Raw genomic sequence first — 26215 nt, forward strand, 5'->3', positions numbered from 1 at the left:
CCGAGGTATCGACTCTTCTTCCGGTTGTTGTGTTCCTATGTTTTTGCTTTTACTAACCAATGATTAAGATAAAGTGGTTGTGGAAGACTCCTACAGCCAGTCCAGACTAACAAGATGCAATACACTTCGTTTCATTGAAACTTTTAGTCCCAGTGGGTTAGTCTGTTTATTATACTATTTTGAAACCGCTTCAAGTGGCTTCCTTTTAGTGGAAAATGGGTGAGCCATTTTTTGGCTCTAAATCCATTTTTTTTATTTTTTTTATTTTACTGGTATTACATTTATTTGTTTTGGGATGATTGTTGGGGACTTCCATCCTATTAAATCTTGTATCATGTAACCTTTAGTTTATCTATAAATTTTCCCGTTTAGACAAAAAAAAAAAAAAGTACTTAACGATGGACTCCACATCCGAAAACCATGTTATTGTCATTGACATGTCTCTAATATATATTGATGAAAACGAAGGGAGTGATGAGATCATTAATACATGATTTACATCTTCTGTTTGTCAATGTAAATATAATGCAACAGATATATATTGGCGTGGTTGGGGCAGAGGATAAGGTGGAGGTGGCTTTCCCTTCCATCCCATCATAATCAAATTTTACTCCTAATCAAACACGACTTGTTTTCTTTTGTCTTTTTTGTTTTGTCTTTCCAAAGACTTGAAGTCAAGTAACAATCTCTTAACTACCCTAATAAATTCTTACCCAAAAATTGCAGCTTCTAATAAAAAATGGTTGCTTGTAGTACATTTGATGCATGCAAACATGGGAGAGGCACATCACTTCTCCAGAGAAGAAGTGTACTACAGGTACTTTGACAATCGTGCACTTAACCATATATAGATGCAAGTTTTATTATGGTGGTTTGTTGTACTAATCCATATGTAGGGACTCATGAAAGAAAATAAAGCTCTAAATCATAGGGCAGTACTGTTTGTTTCCGAGTTATGGTACTGTTTTTTATGGTGATGGTTTACGCTTAGCACCTGATCCTTAGGTAATTTTGCGTGTGATATATCATGTAAAAAAGTATTGTTGTAATTTCTTACAACTGATCATGGATTAATTGTATACGTGAATGCATCTAAAATCTCTCTCACACACACAAAAAAAAACCTCCAAGCAGCCTGAGATCCTCCAAATTACTCGATGTCTGCGTATTTTGTAATGACGAGTACTCGAACTATTTGATCATAGTTATTTCTCTATATATGTCGACACTACTTCCCCTAAATAGGGATTAGAAGAAAAAGGAAGTGAGTATGATCTATTAGTGCCAACTTCATCAGTCATTAATCTAGAACGGCACTGATCAACTAGCCATGGTTTCCAAACATGGCACTACACGAGTACTACGTAGTTCAGACTTAATTATATATCAAAACTGTCATTCAAGACGAATTCCCCCGTTGGTTTGTTTAAGAATAGTGGGGGATAGGTGGGGTCATATATGCGATGGGGATGTCAAGGTGATCCCATTGACTGCCCCGGCCGGCCACCTCCCTTGCTCGTGCATAATTAAAAAAGAGTAATGTTACATAAGTCACTTTTACATACTCTCTGCACACTCTACTGATATGATTGACTGAATTAATTTTTTTTTTAATACATAACCAATCATATCACTGGAGTGCACAAAGGAGTTCACAAAAATGACTGCACATAAAATTTTTGATTAAAAAAATGCATTTAAGATCTCAATAATGAAGGGATGGATACATGTGCTAGCTGTGGAGAGATCATGCAACCATGAAAGAGACTTGTGCGTGCATTTCTTCCTTCCTTTGCATATATACAAGCATAAGAAAAGGTCTCCAACGAGCTAGGTCGGCTCTAGGGTTTGGCAACTTATATATGCAGGATGCTTAATTATTCCCTTAACAACAAAGTTTTACACTATTAATATATATAGTTACATATAATATATATGTACCTATTTCATAGTACCACTAATTGCATCTGAGTACACTGGTCATATATAGATCATCTCTAGTAATTAAAATATAACACAACAAGAAAACTGTTTATTTACTGCCAGTTATTTTTTATGAAAATGATTATTTTATGTTAAAATGAGTCTATTATCGTCACAAATAATTATTTTCATCACAAATAAGTTGTCATAAATTTTTTTTTATTTTTTATTTTTTTATTTTTTATTTTTTTTAAATGCAAACAAAGAAATCCACCATAACAAGTTAACAACACATTTCTCTATCTATTTGGAGGACTTGTACCAAAGAAGAGGATTCACTTGGAGTTTTGGAAAAACAAATTTACAGTACTTTGCTCATGTACGTATTCAAAATTACATGAGATTTGCCGAGTGTCTAGTTTTTTTTGGTAAGTATTATAGTCAAATCTTAGATGAGAATGAAAATGATCAAAATTTGGTAGTTTAATTAGGATATTATACCAATAATTACTAAATAGGCCGTTTTTATATTTATAGTGCAAATTTAAAAACAGCTTGATATATATATGTGCCTGCCGGTTTTAACAAGACCTTATATTGCCTTTATGATCATTTGAAAAATTTCCCCCCTTTCGTTTTAAAGAATCAGGCTTAAACAAGCTCATGTCCTCAACAAAAGTACTTATTGCCTTGTCTATCTACACATGCAAGAAGTATATATTAATGTTTTTCTTTATTACTTTTTCTATTTTATTTATCTTTCCTAATCTCAAATAAAAACAATTAGTAATTAATTAATTTTACATCTCAGATTATTATATATTTAGTATATATTAGATTCAGAATATATGCATGATGAATGCATGCATATATATATATCCCTCATTTTGATTTTGTTTTGTTTTTGATACATTTGAGAGATGGGAGTATTTTCGAACTCCAAATCTCTATTTTAGAGACGGGAAGTTATACCAATCATGACTTTGGCTCATTTTCACATTGTTCTTGAGTTATATATATATATATGGACCTATGGTGCATGCTATAAATTAATTAAGGCTATAAATAAATCTATTATATATATACGTAAACACCCAACTTTCCAAACAAAACCTAACTCCCGACAACTTCCTTTCAATTGAATCCCAAACCACACGATAATTGAAATTCAAGTGCAAGTACAACGCGTCAGCCTCAAGGTTACTGTCTAAAGTCTAAACCGACCAAGAAAGTATACATATGGTCACCAATAAAACCTGAATATCCTCAAAACTCTTCAAGGCTTTAACTACTCCAACTAACAACTGTACGTGTCTAGCTTGCCAACAGCTTGAGGGGATATCAATCGATTCTCTCGAAACCCCCATCCCTTTTTTTCCCATACTTATAAAAAAAAAACAAAAATATTAAAGCTGGAGGCATTGAAGTCAAAACCGATATAGTTATACGCTGACCAACCAACAAATTAAGAGGGCAGGGATGGGTGAAGTTGGGCAACCTGCATACCTTATAAAGAGTACAGCTTACAGCTCAACCATTTTTAATGAAGATATATCTCGTGATCATAAGCTTAATATAACATCATCATCAACCAAATCATATGACCATTTGAATCTATACATGTGATCAATCCAAATTAACAATATTATTTTGATTTCGTATTAATTAATGAGGCCGGTTTGAAATATATCACACCTTCATCTATTAATTAATGCATAATAAGAAAATTATTTATTCGTTGCCAATTATTTCTTATGAGAAAGAGTATTTCTTGTTAAAATGAGTTTATTATTATCACATATAATTATTTTTGTTGCAAATAATTCGTCATAAATGCTTTTTATTTTTATTTTTTTGTAGTGACAATTGAGAATTTCAACAACTAATAAAGAATATATATGTATGTATGTATGTATGTATATATGTGTGTGTGTCTAATTCATGGCTTTAAATTAAAAACTAGATTATGTAAAGAATATGATTTATTATTAAGATTTATGTAAGGCTATAACATTGATATTAAATAATGCGACATCTACATGTTGTACTTATCTCTCTCCTAATTGTAGAAAATATTCGAAACAGATATATAATTATGAATACTCAAATATTAATATTGTATGATCACGTCATAAATTGTCTGTCTCTCTTCCTTTAGATTTTAAAACTCTACAAGGCCCTAAGATTTTATATTGCCAAATTTAAATAATTATTTACTTATCCAATAAAAGAATTAGGTGAAATTCAATGAAATCCAAGTCGAATCACAACTCAATTAACATAGGTGCAAGGCTAATTATTTTAAGTAAAAAAAGGGAATATTATATCAGTGCTAATATTTAATTATTACTAATGGATGCGAAATATTTTAAATAATTTTATAAATTAATTATTTAAGCTGTAAAAATCAATTATATATATAATATATTATAATATAATTATAAGAGAAATATATTTTAATCATATGAATTATTTTAATATATAAATTTATTTTATAGCACTCGGATGACTTAAAAATGTGAAATTCTAACGCCAAAGGAAAGCATTTATCATCTTGTAAATCTTGTCGTGAGAAACAATTCTTGCCAAAGAGAGGGTCAACCGGAAGTGGACCAGCTAGTGTTATTGCATTTATTATGGAGAAATGATAACGCAGTGTTGTATAATTATAAAATTTATATAAAAATAATAATTTTTTAATAATAATAATAATTTTTTTTTTTTTTTAAAATAACTTCGTAACAAAGACAAAATAGAAGACCCAATTCCGTAATTCCACCCTCCAAACTCCTCATTTAAAACTCGACGTTCCCTCCCCGTCCTTGTATTCCCAGTGCGTTGAGTCCCTGCCGCTCTCTAAAAGAAAGTAGAGATATCCTCTGAAAACATGTCTCCGATGAAACCTAGCCGGAAATTCCCCTCCATAAACACATGCAGCGGTTCTTCCTACGGTTCAATCGCCGCTGATCTGGATGGTACTCTGCTTATGTCCAGCAGTTCCCTTCCTTACTTCATGCTCGTCGCAATCGAAGCCGGAAGCCTCCTCCGCGGCCTCATTCTCCTCCTCTCTCTCCCTCTCGTCATCGTTGCCTACCTCTTCATCTCCGAAGCCATTGGCATCCAAATGCTCATCTTCATCTCCTTCTCCGGCCTCAAGATCCGTGACATCGAGCTCGCCTCGCGTGCCGTGCTTCCCAGGTGCGTACTACGTACATGTAACTGCAAACACCCTGATTTAGCTGGAAATAACACGTTTCAGTGATATGATTTGATTTTGAATGTTATATATGCAAATTTTAGCTATTTGTATGTGTATTTTTTTTCTGGTTCAGATTTTATGCGGCAGATGTGAGATCGGAGAGCTTCGAGGTGTTTGACAAGTGCAAGAGGAAGGTGGTGGTGACGGCAAATCCAACGGTGATGGTGGAGCCGTTTGTAAAGGACTTTCTTGGTGGGGACAAGGTTCTGGGAACAGAAATCGAGGTGAACCCTAAGACGAAGAAGGCGACGGGGTTCGTGAAGAAGCCCGGAGTGTTGGTCGGAAAATGGAAGAGGTTAGCCATCTTGAAAGAGTTCGGCGAGGAAGCTCCCGATCTTGGGATCGGAGACCGCCAATCCGACCATGATTTCATGTCCATTTGCAAGGTTTGTCTATCATCATTTGCGTTGATCAAATTCTTGCATATATACATGCATGCATACATATATATATATATATATAGGGAAAACCTATTTTGCCGCTGAGGTTGACCGTCCGGGTTGACCGCTGGGAAAAAATATATATATATATTTTATTTAGTGATTAAGAAAATAATTTTAAATGTATTGATATATTTTTTTTTACTTAATGATTAAGAAAGTAATTAAAAAAATATATAAAAAAAAAAAAAACTTTACACTGAGCGGTAAGCCCAGTGGTAAGGGTGAGGCGGCAGAGTAGCCTCACCCATATATATATATATAATGATTATCCAATTAAGCTTGTTATTTAAGATCGTACAAACTTTGCCGTCTTCTAAAAAATCTTGTATGATTGATGACTTCATGATAAATTGCTCACATTCAAGATTAAAAAATAAATAAAAACAAGTTTCGTGTCCAATTATTTGATTCCTGACTGACGTTGATGCATGTATAGAATTGAAACTGAGTAATCGGATTGTGATTGTTGTGGTCATATATTTTTGTTTAGTTCTTGCGTGTTTTTGCTGGTATAAATAATGGGATTTTTTTGCAATATTAGATCTTGTAAGAACAAACAAATCCATTAATGTTTGTATTTTGTTTTGATGGTTAAACTGGCCGGCCCCTGGCCTCCATGGGATGGGACCCACAGTCTTTACCATCCTCAACTGCCTGCCTGCTTAGACATTAGGTGGTCCACATAGTGAATTAATTAACACCACCCCACCCCAAAATCGGTCACCAACATTAAAACGCTTGAAAACAAACCATCAAGCTTTGAAAAACAAGAGAAAAACAAGCATTAAATATTATAGGATTGAATTGTTATATCTATTTAAATAAATAATTAAGCATTGTTTAGTTACGCAGTTCAGATGAGACAAAAGATAAGATGTTTTATTGAAAGTTAAATAAAATATTGTTATAATATAAACTTGAAAAAATTGAACTGTTTATTATATTTTAGGTAATGGTGGTAAATGTGCCACATCTTACTTGGATGCAAATAAAATGGTATTACGGTATATAGAATTTTTCTTTTAGGTAGGAATTTGAAAAAGTTATGATGATTATATAAGATGAGATAGTTTAACTTTGTGTAACCACACCAACCCTAAATGAGATGTTTATCCTGATTTTTTAAGTCACGAGCTAGGGAGCATTTATATGTATTCTTATATATAATAATATTATACTTAATCACCATCAAATGGAGAATAGTAAAGATGTTCTTTATCCTCCATATATATTATTATTCTTGGTACACTCGATATATATAGTATATCTTAAGTAATTAATTATTTAAGAGGTTAATAGAAGAAATTACTTGAAAATGTGTCGCATTATCAAGTGTAATTAGAGATCATAAATGTAGTATAAAGAATAGTATTCGTGGATGGGAAAATATTAATTTCTTCGTCTACCCATTTCCATGAGACTTGATTGATTAGGGTTTGGATGAGATGGGTAATTGGCCGGTTAGGACCCACACCTTAAATCAGTGTGCACCTTCGATAATTGATCACGAATTGATTTCATGCATGCTCGTGATTGAATGCAAACTCCATGAACACACATCATGTACTAGTGTGTTCTGTGGTCCACTTTTCTGATCCGAAGTTATGATTGTGTGGTCGCTGCATGCCACTAATTACGCAAGTCTTTAATTACTACTTGTCTAAACAGGAGGGCTACATGGTTCACCGCACCAAATCAGCAACTCCGGTCCCACTTGATCGCCTCAAGAGCCGAATCATCTTCCACGATGGCCGTCTAGTCCAGCGCCCCACACCCCTCAACGCCCTCCTCACCTACCTCTGGCTCCCTTTCGGCTTCGTCCTCTCCATCATCCGCGTCTACTTCAATCTCCCACTCCCTGAGCGCATCGTGCCCTACACCTACGCCATGCTCGGCATCAAGCTCGTTATCCGAGGAAACCCACCTCCTGCCCCCTCCCCTGGCTCCCCCGGTAACCTCTACGTCTGCAACCACCGCTCCGCACTCGACCCCATCGTAATTGCCATCGCCCTTGGCCGCAAAGTCTCCTGCGTCACATACAGCGTAAGCCGTCTCTCGAGGTTCCTGTCACCGATCCCCGCCGTGGCTTTGACCCGCGATCGTGCTGCCGACGCGGCCCGCATCTCGTCCCTTCTCCAGAAGGGTGATCTCGTGGTCTGCCCCGAGGGGACGACATGTCGGGAGCCTTTCTTGCTTCGGTTCAGTGCTCTGTTCGCGGAAATGAGCGACAGGATCGTTCCCGTGGCGGTTGACTGTAAGCAGGGCATGTTCTACGGCACGACGGTGCGCGGGGTGAAATTCTGGGACCCTTATTTCTTCTTCATGAACCCGAGACCCACCTACGAGGTGACATTCCTGGATCGGTTGCCGGAGGAGATGACATGCAAGGCCGGAGGGAAGTCATCGATCGAGGTGGCGAACTACGTGCAGAGGGTACTGGGGGATGTCCTTGGGTTCGAGCGCACTGGGCTGACCAGGAAGGATAAGTATCTGTTGCTGGGAGGAAACGATGGGAAGGTGGAATCCATGAACAATGGAAAGAAGTGAGTTAAGGATGTTGGTACTGATTTTAGTGATGCATGAAATTGATTGCCCATAGGTGTTCGACAGAATTCAGAGCGGTCTGTTTTGTTAATTTATGGTCAAAGTTGTCGAGAAGGCTTTCATAGCTGTACTGCAGTATATACCATGTGGGTATATTGGATCGTGTTCGTAGAAATGTTCCATTTTTCTCTCTCTCTCTCTCTGTATTTTTTTTTTTTGCCCCATGCGAACTGATGAAATTGCACAATATTGTGATTGATCATTGGATCAAGACATTGGGACATGTCGTTATGCCCTCATCATTGCCAATGAAAAGATCAAATGCTGTTGTCTTATACATTTACGTTACAGTAATGCTGAAAACAAGTTGCAAGCCCCATTCAAGACTCAAAAAATAAATAAATAGAATCTAACGTAAAAGGCTAGATTTTTTCAGGTAATTTTTTTTTAAAAAGAGAAATTTAGATGAGATTTGCACGCGGCATAAATCAAGAAAGCGAGGTGACTATGTTTATGAATTATGACCATAATTGGTTCAGGGAATCGAGATTAACATCAGTTTTTTGAATACACAGCTCTCTAAACAACAATCATGAGCTCATCTCTTAAAGCCCAAAGTTGATTGAGCAAATGTACAAGGAAAAATCTAATTACAAGTATAACTGTGTACTAATATATGTATCAATTTAATGTGATTGGTTAAAAAGTAGATTTTATTGAAACCAGTATTAATTTAAATTTTGAATATGAATGAATCAGTATTAGTATACAAATTAGTACGTAATTTTACTTGTATGTAGCAAAACTCAATGTACAATAGAACCTATAACACCCCGCTCCGATCCCTTTAAGAATAAAATAACTTTAAAAAATTCTTGGAAAAGGCATAATATTACTGTTGAACTTGACTTAAAAATAATTTCTTTTATTCTAAAGAAAGTATTACGTACAAACATTTCTTATAATATAATCATTCTTTATTAAAAATGCTAAAATCATAAAAGAGAGTACATGAAAGGATTTAGTAAAATTTATCGAAGTTTGTGTCATAAAATTCATAACTTAACATCTTTGTACATGATTTGGGCCATGATCGTGCCTTTTTAGACTAAATCTCGTCTATAGCTCTAACTTCATAAATATTCTAATTTTGGGTGGTTTAAAAACATAAGACAACTAAAATGAGTCGATAAGTTAGTAAAAAACTTATTATAAAGTAAACATACTTAACATAAGGGTTTTGCATAGAACATTTTATGCTGAGAACTTAAAATCATGAGTGATCATACTAATGCTTATGCTATGTATGACATGTCTTGGTTTTTTCCAAATAACACATAGAATAGGTGAGATATTTATAAAGAGATTTGGGAGAAAGTGTCGACGAGTTTGAGTTGGACTCGGTTAATACATGTAGTGATACTAATCTGGTGAACACTTAGTAGTGATTATCTAAAAATGGAGTTTGAATTTAAAAATATGATCTAGTAGTTCATTTAATGTAAGATTGGCAGTGACTGAGACTGTATAGGAAGTTTCAATCAGTAATGATTTTAAATTGAAATAAATTTCTAATGGCCGATTTTTAAATTATAAAATGAGTCTCAACTCATTCAATACTAAGTGGGATTTAACCTAATCACTGAGCCTAATTAAAACTCCTAATCAACCTCAATAATATATCGTTCGTGGACTTATCCAATATGACCCATTAAATTATCAATATATAAATTATCAATATTTCAATTTTAAAATTATTAAACTGGGTCGTTACATAACCACAATGCCTTTATAATTTCTCACAAGGCATCCAGTTCAATCTTGGATCAGAACCTTCTCTTAGGCATGTTTAAATATTTAGAGAATCTCATAAATAGTTAAATAATTTGAATGAAGATATTTTATTGAGTTTTGAGAAAGGAAATAGAAAAATTTGAATAAAAATATTATAAAGTTAAAAATTTGTTTAAATTTAATTTTTATTTTGAAATTTGTAAAAGTTGTGTTGGTTTTTATATTTTCTTTTGAGATTTGTAAAACTTGCATTCATTTTTATGTTTGAATAGGGATTAGATAATAATTAGATGAAAAATCTGAAAATGAAAAATGTTTTTTATTTTAGTGGTGTTTGGAAATGAAATTATGGACAATTTTAAGAATTTTGAAAATTTTTGATAATTTTGAGAATTTTGTGTGTGTCAAAACAAGCTTAATGTTGGGCAAATATACTTAATTTTAAAATTTTAATAATGAAATCCTTCCATCTAACTTTTTGTTAAGTCTGCTAACGATGTGCATGTATGTTACCTGGCGTCAAATATCAGGAATTAACCAATTAGAATATTATATATGGCATAAAATACCTCATTAGCCAAATCATTAAAAGAAATATATATAGAAAATAAAAGGTAAAAAATAAAGAAAATTTGCTAAAAGAAAAGTTATAAACAAAATATTAGAATTATTAAATGATAAAGGTTTAACAGATAAAAAATCATTCACAAATGTTTCTGTGTCCAAGAATTTTGGCCTATTAGTTTATATAATGTAGTCTATAAGATTGCTACCAAAATGATTGCAAATAGGTTGGAATTAATTATGCCCAACATTATATCACATAGCCAATAAGCTTTTCGATCTATTATTAGGAAGAATTATTACTGACAATATTATTGTTGCATATGAGATTGTTCATACCATTAAATGGAGAAGAAGGGGAAAAAGTGGTGTCATGTCAATAAAATTGAACGTGAGTAAGGCTTATAATAAGGTGAAGTAGAGATTTCTTGAATTTTTTTTGTTAAAGTTGGGATTTGATCCACAGTCGGTGGTGTTGGTGTAACAGCCCGCTAGAAATTCAATTGTGAAATTTCTATTAACTTTAGGAATCTCGTGAAAACCCCATAAGTTTTCACGAATCCATTAATCGTATAGGTTTTTGTCTAACTACATAGTTAGTGTTATTATTTACTATGGTATCAGAAGTGTGTTTTTGATTATTGGAGATAGTTAGAAGTGTCAAAATGTATTATGGTTTGTGCCATTAGACTCGGAGGGTTATTTAAAGTCTTATGGTGCAATAACATTTTTTCATATTTTCGGACAAAACGTCTGTTCAAAACTGTAGTTATTATTGGATAAAAAGAAATATCTTGAGGTAATTTTCATGAATATTATTGGGTAAAAATATTTTGAGTTGATTTTTATAGATATTATTAGATAAAAATATCTTAAGTTGATTTTTTGTAGATACTATTGGATAGAATATTATGAGATAATCTTTTATAGATATTTTGGGTAGGAGAAAACTACACTCAACTCTCAACTCCAGCCTCATCTCTTCCATATCTCATCCACAAGTATCTCCAGCCACCTCTCCCCACGAAATTATCTTCATTTACACTTTCCATTGAAAGAATATCAAACACTCTCTCTCGAACAGCTTTTAGGAGGTCTTTTGCACACCCATTTCGAAGATTTTGTAAGTATTTTATCATAAAGTCTCCTTCATATAAGTTGTTCCTTTTTAAGTCTAGTTTACATGTATATCTTATTTGTCCCATTTGAAGATCATTTGGTCAGTCAAAGATTGTGTAAACTATAGAAAGGTCATTCTGGGAGATAAACTGGAGAATATGTTATAGTTTGGAGTTTTTGACCAAGCTAATGGATAGATATTGGTCCGAAATTTTTATGGAGTATTTTTAACATGTATATGTGACTATTGGTTGAGGATTTTTGCATGATTAAAGGTTTTGATGAAAGATTTTCTTAGATTTAGAAACTTAGAAACTGGAAGAAGAAAAACAGTTTCTGTTTTGAAAAAGTTTAACTCTTTAGTGGTCTAAACCTATTCTAATCACTTTAATAATTTTATTGGAGGATCCTAAGTATCTTATATACATGTTATATTATTATTTTGAAGATATTTGATGTTAATTTCAAAGATATGAAATTTTATGCAAAGAGATATTCAAATAAGCCAAAGTGTGGATATTTTTGGCTAAATTTATGTTTTGGTTAATTTCTAACCATGTGATCTTGAATTATAAGCTTATATATGTTTTAGAACATTTTTTTAAACCATGTGATGATTTGGTTTGAAGATCATATATTTATAAGTCATAGATCAAGAGATTTATCAAAACTAGTTGAGGAAAAAGTTTCTGTTTTTGGACTAAGTGTAAAACCAAAAACTCCAAATGTTATTTTGTGATTTTGGTGACTTTAGTTTGATGATTTAAAGCATGGTTGATGTTAGGATGATATTATGAATATGTTAGAAGTACGATTTGATTTTTGAAATTCTTGGAGATGTTTTGATTTAAGGTCAAAACTTGTGATTCAAATGCTTGGATCTTTTTACAAAAATGTTTGGTGTTAATTATTAGTTTTTTCTAAATAGATGTTTTAAGTATGGTTTTGAACTTAGGATTGGAAGATGTTTGTTGCAAAATTTTGGTTTAAGCATGAGTTTTGAAGTTGGAAGGAATTGCAACAAAAATCAAGGGAAATGACCTATGGATGTTTCGGCCATAGTGTGTTCTTCATAGTTGTGTTTTGTTTTAAATTTTTCTGAGTTGATATTTAAGTTTAGGACAAAATTTACATGAGGAATGTAAATTTTGGAAACTTTTGGAGTTAGTATGCAAAATCCTTAAGTTATGGGTAAAACGATCATTTTCTCACATGTAGAGAGTAAAATGAAAATTTTATTCTTTAAGTTAGTATTTTCCATATTTCAAATTATTAGTGATTTAGTTCTAACTTTTAGAATCACTAATTACAGTTCCTCGTGGTCGCACTTGAAGTTTTATAAGAAACGCGGAGATCGAGGTAAGTTAACTTTTAACTTACTAGCAGTCTACTGTGTATGTGTGTTAAGTAAAGGAACTACAGTGTATGTATGTGTGTTATCATATATGTTATGCCATGCCAAGTTATCACGTAATTGTCTATTATACAGAATTTATTCTGTCGTCAATTTTTATCTGTTACATAATATATTCTGTCATGTATTACTGTACCTTACAAGTACGTCATGCTAAGTATATGTTGTCTATTACATGTATGTTAAGTCATGTAATATTCACTGTTGCAAGTATGTCATGTTAAATATGTTGTCTATTATATGTTATGCAATGTTGCGAAATATTTCTATCTCAAGTTGGTCATGTATTTCAAGTTATATTCAAGTCACGTTATGTTATGTTAGGGCTTCAGTCATTTCGTATTCCAGTCACGTTTCATCTTGATTACTTATGTATGAGATCACATCAATTATGACGCATACACTACATGAGACACAGCAATTGTGACACGTAGAGTACATGGGGCCACAACAACTGTGGAGTATGTATTTAAGCAGTTAAAGAATAAGTTTCCGTAGAATATATGAGGCCACAACAACTGTGGAGTATGTATTTACATGTAGAATACATGGGGCCACAACAACTGTGGAGTATGTATTTTTCATGTTAAGTCAAGTTTGTGTAGAATACATGGGGCCACAACAACTGTGGAGTATGTATTTTTCATGTTAAGTCAAGTTTGTGTAGAATACATGGGGCCACAACAACTGTGGAGTATGTATTTACACGTAGAATACATGGGGCCACAACAACTGTGGAGTATGTATTTTTCATGTTAAGTCAAGTTTCAGATCAAGTTCATGTCAAGTCAAGTTCAGTTCATGTTTCAATTTAAGTTATGTCAATTATGCTATGTTGTACGCCAAATTATGCTTTAATTACTTATGAATTTGATTATGCATTTATGCTTTTACTGTCATCCATGCATCATTAGCTTGTGTGGAAGTTTTTTGTTAACTTAGTGAGATTTGTAATCAAATCTCACTTTGGTAGTCTCAACTACCATTCCACCCGAATGGTAGATTTTGTTACAGGACCTGAAGGAGAATTAGGAGCTGATCAACTAGACACAGTTGACTAAGCGACGGTGCGACGTCAATGTTAATATAGTAGTTAACGTAAATTACTACTTGTACAATGGAGTTGCATCTTTAGTTCTTTTTGGATCATAACCATTTTGGACTAGTGTTGTGATCTATTCAATGGGTCTTTATGTATGAAGTATGTTTTAAGTATTTGAGATATTTTCAATTTGGTACATAGTATTGCTAAAGAAAAAAAAAATTATCCGCTGCGAATATTGCATAATGTTAGATGCATGTTAGAAACATTGCATCTTATATGTCATGAACGGGGGCAGGTAACCTTGTGTTGCATGTCTCGACGCTTCAAATGTCCGTCCGATCTCAAACTGAATTTGGGGGCGTCACAGTTGGTTTTGTCATGTATATCCTCGGTTTCTTATCATATTTTAATAAGTGGTGTGCCTTCCTCTTCTTTTGTGCCATCATGGGAGATACAACAAGGTGACCCTTTATTGCCCTATTTGTTTGTCTTGTGTGCTGAAGGCTTCTCTGCTCTTCTCCAAGATGAAGTAAATAGAAAAATTATTTCAGAAATAAAAGTCTACAATGCTGCACCAGTTATTAGTCATTTTTTATTTGCTGACAACAGTTTATTGTTTTGCAAAGCCATTGTGTCTGTAAATGAGGCTATAAAGAGGCTATTACAGGTTTATGAACAAGTTTTGGGTCAATAATTAGATTTAGAAAAAACAAAATTGCTGTTAGGTAGAAATATGGACCCAAGAGACGTTGAAGCTATTTAAGATATATGAAGTGTGGCCTTTATACAAGCACATGATCACTACTTGGTTTTTTCATTTTTTGTGGGGTGTTCAAAAACATAAAATTTTCAGGAGTTGAAGTATTGTATTTGGATCAAGTTATGTACAAGGGTGGAAAGAGAAGTTGTTATTGCAAGCGGAGAGGGATGTACTGATTAAAGCTGTGGCACAAGCTATCCCTACATTCACGATAAGCTGTTTCAAATTGCCTAAAATGCTACATACAAATGGTAAAGATGACCAGTTTTTACACATGCATATGGTCATGCCACTAATACCATTGCTCAATGTAGAGCTCTTCTCGATGGACTTCGGTTATGCAGACAGTTAGGATTGAGGGATGTTTTAGTATAATCAGATTTTGTTGTTATAATGGGTTGGTTAGCATCGGGGGTGTGCAAATATTGGTTCATTTGAGATTTTTGGGAGGAAGTGAAAAACATGGTTTGTGTGCTTAATATTCGATTTTGTCATATTTATAGAAAAGCTAATATGGAGGCAGATTTCTTGACAAAGCAGGGATCCCAAGGTTTAATTTTAGATTTTTGTGATGCGTCTTCCATTCAAGGTCGGATTAGGGAATTAATTCATTTAAACAAACTTGGCACGCCCTATATTAGACGGTGATTTTTTGTTAGGTGATTTGGCTGGGTTGAGTTTTTGTTTTTGGGTTTGGGATTTTTTTGGCACTTGAGGTTTTTTTAACACTTAACGGTGACCTTGGACTTGTTTCTATGGTATTCCTCTACCATAAGTGAGATTTTTTTTTTTAATAAAATAAGGGCAATGTCACTCATGAATAGGTGACCCTCATCCATTTACACAAAAAAAAAAAAAAAACTAACTTTTTTACAATTTTGTTTTAGATGGAAGATGATTTTGTAAAATATATAGAGTTTAAGAATATCATTTATTACAAAAATGCCCCCCAATTAATACAACATTGTAAAAAAGTTGTGAAAGTGTCTATCATTACTCAATTTCATGTTTCACCTAACATGTGTACATCAAGGGGGAGTGGAACATGTGAAGATTTAATTTTACTCTCAATTGCATCAAGGTTTAGAGATGGATTTTGAAATATGGAAGTGATTTAGAATTATCCATATTGTGACGCCCCCAAATTCCGTTTGGGATCGGACGGACATTTGAAGCGTCGAGACATGCAACACAAGGTTACCTGCCCCCGTTCATGACATATAAGATGCAATAATCCTAACATGCATCTAACATTATGCAATATTCGCAGCGGATAATTTTTTTCTTTAGCAATACTATGCACCAAACTGAAAATATCCCAATACTGAAAACTTACTTCATACATAAAGATCCATTGAATAACTAAGATCACAGCACTATTCCAAAATAGTTATGATCCAATAGTACTAGAGATGCAACTCCATCGTACAAGTAGTAATTTAACTACTATATTAACATTAACGACGCACCGTCGTTCAGTCGACTGTGTCTAGTTGGTCAGCTCCTGATCCTCCTTCAGGTCCTGTAACAAGATCTACCATTCGGGGGGAATGGTAGTTGGGACTACCACAGTGAGATTTGATTACAAATCTCAGCAAGTTAACAAAAAACTTCCATACAGACTAATGATGCATATATGACAGTAAAAGCATAAATGCATAATCATATTCATAAGTAATTAAAGCATAACTTAGTATACAACATAGCATAATTGACATAGCTTAAATTGAATCATGAACTGAACTTGACTTGACATGAACTTGATCTGAAACTTGACTTATCATGAACTTGCTCTGAAACTTGAATTAACATGAAAAATACATACTCCACAGTTGTTGTGGCCCCATGTATTCTACGTGTAAATACATACTCCACAGTTGTTGTGGTCCCATGTATTCTACACAAACTTGACTTAACATTAAAAATACATACTCCACAGTTGTTGTGGCCCCATGTATTCTACACAAACTTGACTTAACATGAAAAATACATATTCCACAGTTGTTGTGGCCCCATGTATTTTACGCATCACAATTATAGTTAAATACATACTCCACAGTTGTTGTGGCCCTATGTATTCTACACAAACTTGACTTAACATTTAAAAATACATACTCCACAGTTGTTGTGGCCCCATGTATTCTACACAAACTTGACTTAACATGAAAAATACATACTCCACAGTTGTTGTGGCCCTATGTATTTTACGCATCACAATTGTAGTTAAATACATACTCCACAGTTGTTGTGGCCCCATGTATTCTACACATCATAATGTACTCAAGATGAAATGTGACTGGAATACGAAAGGACTGAAGTCCTGACATAACATAACGTGACTTGAACATAACTTAGAATACATGACCAACTTGAGATAGAAACATTTCGTAACATGGCATAACATATAATAGACAACATATTTAACATGACATACTTGCAACAGTAAATATTACATGACTTGACTTACATGTAATAAATGACATACTTAGCATGACGTACTTGTAATGTACAGTAATACATAACAGAATATATTATGTAACAGATAAAAATTGATGACAGAATAAATTCTGTATAATAGACAATTACATGATAACTTGACATGGCATGACACATATGATAACATACATACATACACTGTAGTTCATTTACTTAGCACACATACACAGTAGACTGCTAGTAAGTTAAAAGCTAACTTACCTCGATCTCCACGTTTGTTATTAAAACCTTAAGTGCGATCACGAGGAACTGTAATTAGTGATTCTAAAAGTTAGCACTAAATCACTAATAATTTGAAATATGGAAAAATACTAACTTAAAGAGTAAAATTTTACTCTCTGCATGTAGGAAAATGACTGTTTTACTCATAACTTAAGGATTTTGCATACTAACTCCAAAAGTCACCAAAATTTACATGCCTCATATAAATTTTATCCTCAATTCAAATATCAATTTAGAAAAATTTAAAACTAATCACAACTATTAAAACTCCATAGGGCCGAAATTCTCATATGCTATTTCTATTGATTTTTGTTTCCAACTTGTTTTGATCAACCTTTTGATCTATGACTTATAAATATGTGATCTTCAAACCAAACCATCACATGGTTTAAAAAGATGTCTTAAAACATATATAAGCTTCTAATTCAAGATCACATGGTTAAAAATTAACCAAAACATAAATTTAGCTAAGAACATCCACACTTTGACTTATCTGAATATCTCTTTACATAAAATTTCATATCTTTGAAACTAACATCAAATATCTTCAAAATAATAATATAACATGTATATAAGATGCTTAGGATCCTCCAATAAAATTATCAAAGTCATTAGAATATGTTTAGACCACCAAAGAGTTAAACTTTCTCAGAATAGAAACTGTTTTTCCTCTTCCAGTTTCTAAGTTTCTAAATCTAAGAAAATCTTTCATCAAAACCTTTAATCATGCAAAAATCCTCAACCAATAGTCATATATACATGTTAACAATACTCCATAAAAATTTCGGACCAATATCTATCCATTAGCTTGGTCAAAAACTCCAAACTATAACATACTCTCCAGATTCACACCCAGGATGACCTTTCCATGGTTAAAAATACTTTTGACCGACCAAATGACCATGGAAGGATACGAAAAATATATCTACGGAAACTAGACTCAAAGAGGAACAACTTATATGAAGGAGACTTTATGATAAAACACTTACAAAAGCTTCGAAATGGGTGTGCAAAAGAACTCCTAAAAGCTGTCCGAGAGAGAGTGTTTGGTATTCTTTCAATGGAAAGCATAAATGAAGATAATTTCGTGGGGAGGGGTGGCTGGAGATACTTGTGGATAAGATATGGAAGAGATGAGGCTGGAGTGAGAGTTAAGTGTAGGACTCTCTTACCCGAAGTGAGAGTTAAGTGTAGGACTCTCTTACCGGAGTGAGAGTGGAGTGTAGGACTCTCTTACCTAATAATATCTACAAAAATTAACTCAAGATATTTTTTACCCAATAATATCCACGAAATTAGCTTAAAATATTTTCTAAATATGGAGTAGACTTGGAAGAGTAAGGTGGTTAAAATCTTTCCATGTGTATTTTAAATCTATGTTCTTAAGATATTTTCCAAATGTGTATTTTGCTTAGGTGTCATGATCTCACACCTTGATTTCCTTCACAATTCCATCTAATGGTTTCTCTTTGTGCTAAGTATCTAATACTATTCATTATGTGTGGTTAAGATCTTGCCAAGTATCCAAATAAAATTTCGCTAACCTAATTTGGACATTTCACACTGTGATTTTGAAAACACTGTGTTTAGTACGTTTGCCGAGATTACTATTCACTCCAAAAATAAACGTAATAAACTTAGTACTGAAAAATCCTAAATATTCAATTAAGCCTAGTGGTGTAGACTATAATGTATTCTGACACTTCTAACTATCTCAAATAATTAAAATTGTATTTCTGGCACCATAGTGAGTGATAACACTAACTATGTTGACAGGCTAAAACCTATGCGATTAGTCGATTCGTGTAAACCTAAGGAATTTTCACGAGGTTCTTAAGGTCAAAAGAAATTTCACAATTGAATTTCTAGCGGGCTGTTACAATCTCCCCTCCTAAAAAAAAGATTTCGTCCTCGAAATCGAAGTAAGTAAGAAATAGCAATTTAATGAGGAGGTGTTGCTTACCTACCTATTGTCTATCCCGTATATATATGCCTTTGAGATTATGTCATTCCTTAACTCTCTTACTTAAATCAACAATTAGATTATACTTCTTTGCACAAGGTTGGCCAAGTTGTAACGACGTACTCTCCAAACCTAAAACTTTAAGTAAATAATCTTCCGAAACTCTTCTTTAGAAAAGCATAGGTGATATACTTTAAATGTTCTTGTAAATACCATAGTTAGTAGAGAATTCATCAAAATTAAACCGTTAACCTCTCTCTCTCTCTCTCTTTTTAACAAAATCGGTGGCACTCTGTTTTAGACCAGACAACTCTGATCCGCATGATTTTTATAGGTCTTCTGTAGTTGTCAGGCGCCGCATAGCTACGACACTACTTTGTTCTTCTGTAATTGTCAGGCACCGCAGCTATGATACTACATTGCTCTTGTCTCTTGTAGAGAAATGATTCACGAGAGATGATTCGTCATAATTTTCTCTATAAAAGAATTATTCAGTTCATCTTCTTTCTCATCTTATCTTCTTCACTTTTCTGAAATTAGTCTGCATTCTTACTCTGCAATCTCTTTCTGCTTACTCACTTTGCAATGGCTCAGCAATCTTCTCATCGCCAAAACATGAGGTATTCTGCACCTCGTTCACCAGTTGTTTCTGCTTCTTCCGTAGGTGCTATTATGCAATCAAATAATGATCTGACTAATAAGTCAGAAAATGAACTTATCTACGAGCTTGTGAGTCTCGGTACTCGGTACTCGATACTCATCAGCCATTGTCGCATATTCTCAGCGACTGCAATCCAGGACTGGTGGGGTTGACAAACTCCACGAGAGTATTTCTATCTTTCAGAGGCTTCTTATGGAATCCAACATGAAGATAGAAGCAGTAAAGCGAGAGAACAGATATTTAAAATCTTTACTTAACTCCTCTTTTCGAGTGGCTACTCCTTTAGATAGGAGAGGCATGCAGATTTTTGAAGAGCAAGAACGTTTAAAGATTGAGGCAAAGAGCCTCAAATTTCTGTAATTTTGCTTTATGATAATAAAATAATACTTCACAAATATTCATATTTGTGTTTCTATTTTCTGGTAGATGTTTTATGTGCTCCATTTTATTTCTTTCAGGGATTTTCATATATATGACATGATCCAATGACTCATATAAATATGTATTTAATCATACATATCCAAACTCTCAGTAATCTTCAAGTTAATAAAAACCTCAAGGAGTTCTACTGGTCTAGGACTAACTTACTTATTTATAATCGCAAAAATCAGTCCTCTTCCTAGGTAGTACTTCGATAATTGACCAGTTAATAACTTAAACTTGAGACTTTCTCTCTTATGATTGTCATAACTCTTTTATCCAACATAAGTTATCACTTATTCTAATTCTAAATGATTTGTTCCTAATGTTCACATAAATCCTCAAGACCAAGATTTTACTCTCCATATAATAGTCTTCAAAAAAAGATCGATCTATGTATCCATAAAGATAGTGCTTTGCCAGAAATCATTTATTGGCGGCGTGGTAATACTATTATCATAAATGAATCCTACTAAGGCTAAAGTTTCTCCTAATCAAATTACTTTTCCAAACACAATTTCTATCGTATTCTCAGAATCAAAACAATTCTCCAAATATGTGGAATACCATTTATTAATCCTACATATCCGTTCTCATATTACTAAAAGGTATTCTATATCTACATTGATATGAACAATAATATTTCTAATGAAAATTGTTACTCTTACCACTAGGGTAACAATTCAGCTTCCAAGCTGAATTCTCAAGCACTACCATAATTAATAGAAACAATGACTCGTTTGAATCAAACAATGTACAATTTACTAACCCCAATGACTTGACCTACTCCAAAATAACAATAATGCAATACTACCATCAATTGCAATCAGATCAACGTTAACTATGTTTACCTCAACTAATTCTTCATCCATCGGGAAATTCTGATCCTCTTGATTGTTATCTCCCTTAGGATTCCGAGGTATTCTATCACGAGTCATGTGTCCCTTCTTGAAACACACGAGTATATATATTAAAACCACATACTACCCTTCATACCTTAAGAAATTCAAGCCTAATGTTTGGTGCATTTCCTAAGGACATGTGGATTTACTGCCCAGAGACGTATTGCTCTGATACCACCCTGTGACGCCCCCAAATTCCGTTTGGGATCGGACGGACATTTGAAGCGTCAAGACATGCAACACAAGGTTACCTGCCCCCGTTCATGACATATAAGATGCAATAATCCTAACATGCATCTAACATTATGCAATATTCGCAGCGGATAATTTTTTTCTTTAGCAATACTATGCACCAAACTGAAAATATCCCAATACTGAAAACTTACTTCATACATAAAGATCCATTGAATAACTAAGATCACAGCACTATTCCAAAATAGTTATGATCCAATAGTACTGGAGATGCAACTCCATCGTACAAGTAGTAATTTAACTACTATATTAACATTAACGACGCACCGTCGTTCAGTCGACTGTGTCTAGTTGGTCAGCTCCTGATCCTCCTTCAGGTCCTGTAACAAGATCTACCATTCGGGGGAATGGTAGTTGGGACTACCACAGTGAGATTTGATTACAAATCTCAGCAAGTTAACAAAAAACTTCCATACAGACTAATGATGCATGTATGACAGTAAAAGCATAAATGCATAATCATATTCATAAGTAATTAAAGCATAACTTAGTATACAACATAGCATAATTGACATAGCTTAAATTGAATCATGAACTGAACTTGACTTGACATGAACTTGATCTGAAACTTGACTTATCATGAACTTGCTCTGAAACTTGAATTAACATGAAAAATACATACTCCACAGTTGTTGTGGCCCCATGTATTCTACGTGTAAATACATACTCCACAGTTGTTGTGGCCCCATGTATTCTACACAAACTTGACTTAACATTAAAAATACATACTCCACAGTTGTTGTGGCCCCATGTATTCTACACAAACTTGACTTAACATGAAAAATACATACTCCACAGTTGTTGTAGCCCCATGTATTTTACGCATCACAATTGTAGTTAAATACATACTCCACAGTTGTTGTGGCCTCATGTATTCTACACAAACTTGACTTAACATTTAAAAATACATACTCCACAGTTGTTGTGGCCCCATGTATTCTACACAAACTTGACTTAACATGAAAAATACATACTCCACAGTTGTTGTGGCCCCATGTATTTTACGCATCACAATTGTAGTTAAATACATACTCCACAGTTGTTGTGGCCCCATGTATTCTACACATCATAATGTACTCAAGATGAAATGTGACTGGAATACGAAAGGACTGAAGTCCTGACATAACATAACGTGACTTGAACATAACTTAGAATACATGACCAACTTGAGATAGAAACATTTCGTAACATGGCATAACATATAATAGACAACATATTTAACATGACATACTTGCAACAGTAAATATTACATGACTTGACTTACATGTAATAAATGACATACTTAGCATGACGTACTTGTAATGTACAGTAATACATAACAGAATATATTATGTAACAGATAAAAATTGATGACAGAATAAATTCTGTATAATAGACAATTACATGATAACTTGACATGGCATGACACATATGATAACATACATACATACACTGTAGTTCCTTTACTTAGCACACATACACAGTAGACTGCTAGTAAGTTAAAAGCTAACTTACCTCGATCTCCGCGTTTGTTATTAAAACCTTAAGTGCGATCACGAGGAACTGTAATTAGTGATTCTAAAAGTTAGCACTAAATCACTAATAATTTGAAATATGGAAAAATACTAACTTAAAGAGTAAAATTTTACTCTCTGCATGTAGGAAAATGACTGTTTTACTCATAACTTAAGGATTTTGCATACTAACTCCAAAAGTCACCAAAATTTACATGCCTCATATAAATTTTATCCTCAATTCAAATATCAATTTAGAAAAATTTAAAACTAATCACAACTATTAAAACTCCATAGGGCCGAAATTCTCATATGCTATTTCTATTGATTTTTGTTTCCAACTTGTTTTGATCAACCTTTTGATCTATGACTTATAAATATGTGATCTTCAAACCAAACCATCACATGGTTTAAAAAGATGTCTTAAAACATATATAAGCTTCTAATTCAAGATCACATGGTTAAAAATTAACCAAAACATAAATTTAGCTAAGAACATCCACACTTTGACTTATCTGAATATCTCTTTACATAAAATTTCATATCTTTGAAACTAACATCAAATATCTTTAAAATAATAATATAACATGTATATAAGATGCTTAGGATCCTCCAATAAAATTATCAAAGTCATTAGAATAGGTTTAGACCACCAAAGAGTTAAACTTTCTCAAAACAGAAACTGTTTTTCCTCTTCCAGTTTCTAAGTTTCTAAATCTAAGAAAATCTTTCATCAAAACCTTTAATCATGCAAAACTCCTCAACCAATAGTCATATATACATGTTAACAATACTCCATAAAAATTTCGGACCAATATCTATCCATTAGCTTGGTCAAAAACTCCAAACTATAACATACTCTCCAGATTCACGCCCAGGATGACCTTTCCATGGTTAAAAATACTTTTGACCGACCAAATGACCATGGAATGATACGAAAAATATATCTACGGAAACTAGACTCAAAGAGGAACAACTTATATGAAGGAGACTTTATGATAAAACACTTACAAAAGCTTCGAAATGGGTGTGAAAAAGAACTCCTAAAAGCTGTCCGAGAGAGAGTGTTTGGTATTCTTTCAATGGAAAGCATAAATGAAGATAATTTCGTGGGGAGGGGTGGCTGGAGATACTTGTGGATAAGATATGGAAGAGATGAGGCTGGAGTGAGAGTTAAGTGTAGGACTCTCTTACCCGAAGTGAGAGTTAAGTGTAGGACTCTCTTACCGGAGTGAGAGTGGAGTGTAGGACTCTCTTACCTAATAATATCTACAAAAATTAACTCAAGATATTTTTTACCCAATAATATCCACGAAATTAGCTTAAAATATTTTCTAAATGTGGAGTAGACTTGGAAGAGTAAGGTGGTTAAAATCTTTCCATGTGTATTTTAAATCTATGTTCTTAAGATATTTTCCAAATGTGTATTTTGCTTAGGTGTCATGATCTCACACCTTGATTTCCTTCACAATTCCATCTAATGGTTTCTCTTTGTGCTAAGTATCTAATACTATTCATTATGTGTGGTTAAGATCTTGCCAAGTATCCAAATAAAATTTCGCTAACCTAATTTGGACATTTCACACTGTGATTTTGAAAACACTGCATTTAGTACGTTTGCCGAGATTACTATTCACTCCAAAAATAAACGTAATAAACTTAGTACTGAAAAATCCTAAATATTCAATTAAGCCTAGTGGTGTAGACTATAATGTATTCTGACACTTCTAACTATCTCAAATAATTAAAATTGTATTTCTGGCACCATAGTGAGTGATAACACTAACTATGTTGACAGGCTAAAACCTATGTGATTAGTCGATTCGTGTAAACCTACGGAATTTTCACGAGGTTCTTAAGGTCAAAAGAAATTCCACAATTGAATTTCTAGCGGGCTGTTACACATATAATGTAGTTATACACATGCATACATGGTATTTACTTGAACAAAACAATTGTTGAAAAAAAAATCTCTCTAAAGTAGTTCACATTTCCTTAATTTCTTCCCTTCCTTTTGTTTGGCTATTGTTCTTAACTTCTAATTCATTTCTTCTTTTCTCTCTTTCTCTGCTTCCATCTCTCAATTGTTTGCAGGTTTGCAAAACACGCATTGGGCTCCATTTTTTTTTTCAAATATAGTTTTTTCTTTTCCTAACATATCCATTAAACTTTAAGCTGTAAAGGCCATGCTTTTCTAAGGAAAATTTCAAAGTTGACCTCAATTACTTTTGTTGGTGCAACTAGAAAATATTGTCAGTACTTCATATGCTTATTAGAAATAGGGTCTGAATGTATGCAAACATTTCAATTGTGAATTGTTTAGGTGAAACTTTGTTGGACATCTCTTGAACTAGACAACCAAGTCCCGCTTGGCATTCAGGTGCAACTTCATGACCTTGGAGGCCTGGCATGCACCTCTTTTTATTAAGAGATCTTTATAATCTACCTAACCGACACATTCTTTCCTTGACAGGGATCTGATGCATTTTCACAATTTGGTCTCTAGCTATTCCAATCACCAAGACATTGGATCATGTTATTTTGTAAGCTATTATCTCTTGGAATGAAATAAATGTTGACTGTTTTTCTTGGAAGAGGTTAAGAGAACGGGTCTCTAGTTTCCCTTTATCTCAGGAGCTTTGAAGTGGTCCACTCCATGTTTGAAATTGTTCTGAACTGCCTCCATGATAATCTAAGAATGTGGGACACGTGTTGCCAAAGCTTGATGGAAGCTTTGACTATAAATACCACCATTTGGTCCCCAAACTTACTCAACTCAATTCCTTCAGTCTGACACCATCTAAAGTGAGTTTAGTAGAGTCTGGAAGTGCCAAAACGAGAAAGAAAACAATGAGAAATAGAGAATAACATCAATGGTCGAAGGTATGCTTTAATTGTATATTTCAGTTTTTATGATTCATTTCAATTGTTTACTCCGCAT

General features: G+C 33.5%; 1 protein-coding gene across 1 annotated transcript; it reads left to right on the top strand.

The window, feature by feature from the left end:
- Positions 1 to 4739: 4739 nt before the first annotated feature.
- LOC122310148 (probable glycerol-3-phosphate acyltransferase 8) lies at positions 4740 to 8506 on the top strand. The gene is made up of 3 exons (XM_043124031.1): positions 4740 to 5121; positions 5256 to 5568; positions 7294 to 8506. The coding sequence occupies exons 1-3, from the start codon at positions 4811 to 4813 to the stop codon at positions 8170 to 8172; spliced, it is 1503 nt and encodes a 500-aa protein (XP_042979965.1). The 5' UTR covers positions 4740 to 4810; the 3' UTR covers positions 8173 to 8506.
- The last annotated feature ends 17709 nt before the right edge of the window (positions 8507 to 26215 follow it).

Source organism: Carya illinoinensis, chromosome 1 (assembly GCF_018687715.1).
Source record: "Carya illinoinensis cultivar Pawnee chromosome 1, C.illinoinensisPawnee_v1, whole genome shotgun sequence".
NCBI lineage: Eukaryota > Viridiplantae > Streptophyta > Magnoliopsida > Fagales > Juglandaceae > Carya > Carya illinoinensis.